Below are 7,500 nucleotides of genomic sequence, written 5' to 3'. Positions count from 1 at the left end.
CCGACCCCAACCCCCACCAGCCCCTCCCCCAACCCCCACAAACCTCCCCCCATCCCTCACTCGCCCCTCCCCATCCCTCACAGCCCCCCAAATTCCCCACCCCCATCCTTCCCAGCCCTCCCTCCATCCCTCACTCGCCTCCTCCCCATCCCTCATCCCCAATTCCCCATTCGCCCCTCCCCATCCCTCCCAACAAGCCCCTCACTCCCATCCCTCACAGCCCCCCCTAACCCCCACAAATCTCCCCCCATCCCTCACTCGCCCCCAACCCCCAAAAACCTCCCCCCATCCCTCCCCATCCCCCTCAAATCCCCACTCGCCCCCTCCCTATCCCTCATCCCTATCCCTCACAGACCCCTCTACCCCAAACCACTCTACAAAGCCGCCCTCTAATCTCCCCCCCGCCCTCTCTCTCCCCCACAAACCTCCCCCCATCCCTCACAGTCCCCTTCCCAACCCCTATAAACCTCCCCCCATCCCTCACAGCCCCCTCCCCAAACCCCAAATTCCCCTCCAGCCCCATCCCTCATCCCCATCCCTCACAGACGCCCCTCTCCCCCAAACCACTCTACAAAGCCGCCCTCTAATCTCCCCCCGCCCTTCTCTCTCCCCCACAAAACCTCCCCCCATCCCTCACAGTCCCCCTTCCCAACCCCTATAGAACCTCCCCCATCCCTTCACAGCCCCCTCCCCCAACCCCCAAATTCCCCACCAGTCCCTCATCCCCATCCCTCACAAGCCCCTCTACCCCCCAACCACTCCACAAAGCCGCCCCCTAATCTCCCCCCGCCCTCTCTCTCTCTCCCTCCCCCACCAGAGCGTGTTCAGCCACGAAGGGATGACTGGGGTCTGTCCGCGCCTCACCGTGACGAGCCTCGGCCTGACTCCCGGCCTCGGTCACCTCTTCTTCGTGCTCTTCGTCTTCTTCGCGCTCCACGTCATGGACAGGCAGGTGAGTGCTGTAAGGATGGGGGGGGGGATGGGGGAGGAGGAGGGGGGTGCAGATGGGGTGGAGGGGGGAGGAGACGGATGGGAGGGGGGGAGGGCAGATGGGGGGAAGGAGGGGTAGGGGAGGGTGGGAGGAAGGGGGAGGAGGAGGAAGGGGGGGATGGGGGAAGGTGGGAGGAGGGTGGGAGGAGGAGGAGGACAGATGGGAGGGAGAGGGGGAGGGAGGAGGAGGAGGAGGGCAGATGGGAGGAAGGAGGGGTAGGGGTAGGGTGGGAGGAGGAGGAGGGCAGATAGGGGGAGGGCAGATGGGTGGGAGGAGGAGGAGGAGGAGGGCAGATGGGGGGAGGGGGAGAAGAGGAGGACAGGGGGGTGCAGATGGGGGAATGGGGGAGGGTGGGAGGAGGAGGAGGATAGATGGGGGGAAGGGAGGGTGGGAGGAGGATAGATGGGGGGAAGGGAGGGTGGGAGGAGGAGGGGGGTGCAGATGGGGGGAGGGAGGGGGAGGAGGAGAAAGAGGACAGATGGGGGACGGAGGAAGGAGGAGGAGGACAGATGGGGGGAAGAGTGAGAGGAGGACAGATGGGGGGGGGGGGAAGAGGGGAGGAGGACAGATGGGGGGAAGAGTGGGAGGAGGACAGATGGGGGGAGAGGGGGGGAAGTGGAGGAGGACAGATGGGGCGGAAGGGTGGAGAAGGAGGAGGACAGATGGGGAGGGGGAGGAAGAGGAGGACAGATGGGGGGCAAGGGGGGAGGAGGAGAAGGAGGAGGATAGATGGGGGGAAGGGGGACAGATGGGGGGAGGTTGGGAGGGGGGAAGGGCAGATGGGGGGAGGTGGGAGGGAGGAGGAGGAAGAGGAAGACAAGATATATAGGATATGGTTGACAAAAAAAAAAAAAAAATTAGTGTCAGGTAAATAAAAACAACAAAGCAAACAAGACATACAAAAGCCTAAAATAAATCAAAGAAAAAAAATAATAAAACGAAGAAAATATCACACACCCCAAACACGACCCACACACCATACCCAAAGTACTCACAGCGGCCCCCAACCTCCTGCAGATGGAGTACATAATGCGTCTGGACTTCCAATGGAAACAGCAGCTGGAGGCGGAGCAGAAGGAGGCACAAACCACGCACTTCGCCAACAAACTCCTCCTCCAGAACATCCTTCCCCTTCACGTCGGTAAGTAGCCGCGGGCAAACGGGTAAAGAGGTTGTGTCAATAGGTCCTCTTTGTGGGTCCTATATTGGTACGTTTTTCTTGGTAGAAGGGACGAAGGTGGAGCTTGTGGCGGCTGCCTCCTGTTAGCTGCTCTGCGGAGGCGGTTTTTGCGAGTTGTTTTATATACATATATGTGTGCACATATGTGTATATGTGTATATATAAATATAGATGGATAGATAGATATAGATGTATATTGTATATGTATGCTTTTTTTTTTCTTCTTCTCTCTCTCTCTCTCTCTCTGTCTCTCTCTCTCTCTCTCTCTCTCTCTCTCTCTCTCTCTCTCTCTCTCTCTCTCTCTCTCTCTCTCTCCTCTCTCTCTCTCTCTCTCTCTCTCTCTCTCTCTCTCTCTCTCTCTCTCTCTCTCTCTCTCTCTCTCTCTCTCTCTCTCTGAGATATTGAAATGAGAGTAATTTAATATCAATTGTTGTGTCTTAAAGAACTTGTATGATGATTGTGCTGAGAGATACAATGATTTTCTGTCTGTTTGAATCTCTCACTCCCTCTCTTTCCTTTACACTCTCCTATACTTCCCTTCCTTTCCTTCCCCTCTTTCTCTCTCTCTCTCTCTCTCTCTCTCTCTCTCTCTCTCTCTCTCTCTCTCTCTCTCTCTCTCTCTCTCTCTCTCTCTCTCTCTCTCTCTCTCTCGCTCTCCCTCTCTCTTCCTCTCCCTCTCTCTTCCTCTCCCTCTCTCTTCCTCTCCCTCTCTCTTCCTCTCCCTCTCTCTTCCTCTCCCTCTCTCACCCCACCCTACACCCTTCCCTCCCCCCCCTCCCCTTCCCTCCCCCTCACTTACCCCTCTACGTACCCCAACAGCGGACATGTACCTCAACCGACAAGGAGCGACGGACGAACTGTACCACGAGTCGTACCAGCACGTCGGGGTGATCTTCGCGTCCATCCCGAACTACGGAGAGTTCTACCGCGAGAATGAGATGAATGAGGATGGGAAGATGTGTCTCAAGGTCCTCAACGAAATCATCTCCGATTTCGATATGGTGAGGGTGAGAGGGAGAGAGAGAGAGGGAGGGAGAGAGACGGTGGATGGGGGAGGGAAGGAGGAAAATGAGGAGGAGGGGGATGAGGAGGAATAGGAGGAAAATGAGGAGGAGAAGGAGGAGGGGAGATCAATATGTGGAGGAGGAATAGGTGGAAAGTGAGGAGGAGAAGGGGAGATCAGAGGGAGGAGGAGGAATAGGAGGAAGATGATGATGATGAGGAGGAGAAGGGAAGATCAGAGGGAGGAGGAGGAATAGGAGGAAAGTGAGGAGGAGGAGAAGGGGAGATCAGAGGGAGGAGGAAGAATAGGAGGAAAATGAGGAGGAAGAGAAGGGAAGGTCAGAGGGAGGAGGAGGAATAGGAGGAAAATGAGGAGGAGGAGGAGAAGGGAAGATCAGAAGGAGGAGGAGGAATAGGAGGAAAATGAGGAGGAGGAGAAGGGAAGATCAGAGGGAGGAGGAGGAATGGGAGGAAAATGAGGAAAATGAGGAGGAGGCGAAGGGAAGATCAGAGGGAGGAGGAAGAATAGGAGGAAAAGGGTGATGGGAAGGTTGAACAGGGGAATGGAAAAGGAGAAGTGGAGAAATGAGAAACTAGGGATGGATGTGGGAGGAGGGAGAGAAGAAAGGGAAAGGAGAAGAGGACTGCAAAAGCGAAGAAAAGAAAGAGAAGGAGCAAAAGAGAGAAAAGGAAAGGGTAGAAAAAGGAGAGGGAGTAGATCACATGCAGGAATAAGGAGGAGAAGAGGAGAAAAGGAGATCAGAAGAGCTTGAGAAAGGAAGGACAGGAATTAGGAGAAAAGGGAGGGAATAAGAGAGAAACGAAAAATAATGGAAAAGCAAGATAAATTAAACAGCAGGAGGAAAAAAGTTTATCTAGAAAGCAGAATAACATAATAAACAGAGAAAAGCGATATTACAAGACAAGAAACGGGAGAATGGGTATGTTAATGAGAGGGATAAGTGATAACAAAACCAACAGAAAAACAACAGAAGATGAAATAAAGCAGCGAAGGGAAGAACAGGGAAATACTATGTATTACGTGTTTCCCTTCCCTTCGGTCTTCTGTTCACAGCTTGTTCAAATTTAGTTCATAAGTTTTCATAAATGGATACACAGAATGAGAGAGAAAGAGATATAAAGAAAGGGGGGTATATCGAGAGAGGTGTGTAAATAGATATAAAAATATCTAAATTTTCATAATAAATATATTTTAATAATAGATATATCTAAATAAATATCAAAATATAAAAAAAATAGATAGCAAGGGAGAAAGAGTAACAAAGGGAGTTAAAGACTGCCTACGTCCTTTGTTTCTGGAGGCTTATGCTCATTTCATCACACATATTATGAATTCAAAATAAACAAAAATATTCCCCCCCCCTACACCATAACCAAAAGAACACGCACAACACTAAGCAAACCAAACAACCTAACAGCCAAATCACCCACTCCGCTACTCCCACAGAGCTTGTGATATTTGCGATCGTGACTTATATCTCTCGCTACGTCAGTCTTCGCCACGCAATACAAACATAACAACAATAACAACCACAATACCACATAAACGGGCAACAGTAGCAACAATAACAACCTCTCCCCTCCCGTTTACTCCTAACCTATAGCTTTCTATAATCTATAAGTTGTATGCATAAATATGAACTTAACTGCTCATGAATTCAATCTCTCCGTCCCATTCCAGCTTTATTAACTTCTCTGCTCATAAATTCTCTCTCTATCCCATCCCAGCTTTATTAACTTCTCTGCTCATAAATTATCTCTCTATCCCATCCCAGCTGACATACGACGCGCCGTTCCTGACCATGGAGAAGATCAAGGTGGTGGGCAGCACCTACATGGCCGCCTGTGGTCTCCAGCCCGGCCGAAGGTACAGCGACGACTCCAACTTCGAGGAGAGGGACAAGCAGGAGAACGTGGCCACCATCACCAAGTTTGCGGCGGCCATGTTCGAGAAGCTCAAGGCCATGAACAGAGAACACTTGCAGGATTTTCGGCTGAGAGTGGGTGAGTCGGGGGGAGGGGAGAGGGGAGAGGGAGGGGGTGGGGTGCCGGTATGTCACAGCAGTGTTTCCTCAAACTTTTTTGGGTGCGACCCTAATGATAGTCTTAGCCTGGGCTGGCGACCCTGAATGTGTGAATATGTAGTGATATATGCAACCGTTTTCATGGTAGTTACACTTGAAGTAATATATTAGTTTAAGCTATTCTATACTTCTATTAGTTTATACTACCAACACAATGAAATTCAATAAACAAGTGTTAGTAAAATACATTAACTTTTACTGACATATCCAGCTATGGATTCTTTTATTCTTCTCTGGCTTTCTTTTATTCTTCTTTGGCGCCCCTCAGAAAAATCCTGGTGACCCTTATTGGGGTTTCAAGGTTTACTGGATGAGGGTGGTAATGATGATATTAATGGTGATATTGAGATCACTAATAGTAATGATAGATATCGTAAGGATGAAGATAATGAGGATGATGATGGTAATAATGATAATAACGATACAGAGGATGATGCTTATAAAGATAATTTCGTTGATAATGATGACGAGGATGATGATAATGATAATAATAATAGTGATAGCAATGATAATGATGATGATAATGATGATAATAATAATAATAATAATAATAATAATAATAATAATAATAATAATGATAAAATAATAATAATAATAATAAAAATAACAATAATGAAAGTAATAAAAGTAATCAATGACATTAACAATAATGATTAGTAATAAAAATTATGGTAAAAATTATAATGATAATAACAGGCCATAGTGGTGATAACAGTCAATACCAATAATAATAAAAATTAGGATAATTTAATCAATATTATACTAATGAACAAAATTGACAAGACTGATTGTATTGTATCCTTTACAAATATTAACGGCACTAATTATACCGTCGCCAAAGGAACGTGATAATGGAAGCTGTCATCTTCGTCACCATCACATAACCGCCATTATTTCGCTCCAGGGATCGACGTGGGGCCAGTCATCGCGGGCGTGGTGGGCGCCCATAAGCCTATGTATGATATTTGGGGGGACACCGTCAACGTCGCCTCCAGGATGGACTACACGGGGGAGATGGGGAAAATTCATGTAAGAAATTTGGGTTTTTTGATTGGATATTTCGAATTATCGCTGTGTCTATATATGTACATATATAGATATATATATGTGTGTATATATATATATATATATATATATATATATATATATATATATATATATATATATATATATATATATATATATATATTGCAAAATCTTGATTTCGATCAGTATCAATATTTCTTTACTGATGAAATTGTCCATATTCTTGTTTAAAGTGGCAGTACCAATGTTCGAATGAAGCCGTTGCATTTGCTTTCCAATTTATAAAAACATTTATGTGTAACACGTACATGTTATTATTGTTTACTGAATACAACTGACCCCTTCCTTCTTCCTTTAGGTGACGAAGGAAGTGGGCGAAATCCTGCAGGAGCAAGGCTGGGGCGTGGAGTGTCGCGGCGAGATCTACGTGAAGGGCAAGGGCCACATGGTCACCTACTTCGTGGACCCGACGCAGCCGCCCCCAAAGACGTCCTCCGACGCCCACACGGAGTCGAACAACAACGTGAACCCGGGCCTCAAAGCCAGCAACCACATCATCAACAACAACAACAACAAGACGTCGAAGGAGGCGGAGGGCGGCGAGCAGCCCAAGCGAAGGAGCAGCCAGATGAGCCTCAACTCCCTGAAGGGGTACCTGTCGCCGCACCGAGGGAGCCTTGAGATCAGCCGGGGAAAGGGCGCCAGCGGAGACAGCAGCAGCCTGTCGTCCAATTACCGCAGGAGGAATGACAGCTTCGACGACAGCCGGGATGGAAAGAGGTCCCGGGGCTCCTCCCCGCGCAACAGCGACGATTCGGGGGCGTCGGGCAACCTGCAAGGGCGCCAGGGACCCCCGGCGACGGAGGCGGCAGCCCCTGCGAAGCGAGCCTACTTTAACCTCAGCGAAGATGACTTCGCCAAGTACAACCCCTCCTTCGACAAAGAGGACGAGCGGCCCGCCTTCCCGACTTCCTTGCGGATCGAGGAGGAGGACGAGCCCGCGGGCCCCGTCGCCAACGGGAACGTCGAGTCGGCCCCGCTGGCGGCGTCGCGGGCCGGGGACGCCACGCGCGGCGCCTCCGACCGCGAGTCGGTGTCCACGCAGAGGAGCAGCCTGGCCTCCAGGGCCTCGAGCAAAGGCAGGGTCTTCAGCAGATCGTCGACGTTACGGCAGGTGGACGTGCATCCGCTCGCCC

At 49.8% G+C, this 7,500-nt stretch overlaps 1 protein-coding gene across 5 annotated transcripts in view; it reads left to right on the top strand.

Moving 5' to 3' along the window:
* LOC113825750 (adenylate cyclase type 2-like) overlaps positions 1-7,500 on the top strand; it is a 93,887-nt gene that overhangs the window by 86,085 nt on the left and 302 nt on the right. For all 5 annotated transcript variants that reach the window (XM_070135494.1, XM_070135493.1, XM_070135492.1 and 2 more), the window contains 6 exons: positions 818-952; positions 2,009-2,132; positions 2,991-3,172; positions 4,970-5,198; positions 6,183-6,307; positions 6,663-7,500. The exon at positions 6,663-7,500 is cut by the window's right edge and continues 302 nt beyond it. In XM_070135494.1, the coding sequence (XP_069991595.1) occupies positions 818-952; positions 2,009-2,132; positions 2,991-3,172; positions 4,970-5,198; positions 6,183-6,307; positions 6,663-7,500 (1,633 nt within the window). The remainder of the gene's footprint in view (positions 1-817; positions 953-2,008; positions 2,133-2,990; positions 3,173-4,969; positions 5,199-6,182; positions 6,308-6,662) is intronic.

The sequence above is a fragment of the Penaeus vannamei genome, chromosome 20, assembly GCF_042767895.1.
Source record: "Penaeus vannamei isolate JL-2024 chromosome 20, ASM4276789v1, whole genome shotgun sequence".
NCBI classification, from domain to species: domain Eukaryota; kingdom Metazoa; phylum Arthropoda; class Malacostraca; order Decapoda; family Penaeidae; genus Penaeus; species Penaeus vannamei.
The sequence above is the reverse complement of the archived record's forward strand: the minus strand, read 5'-3'. Positions and strand labels throughout refer to the sequence as shown.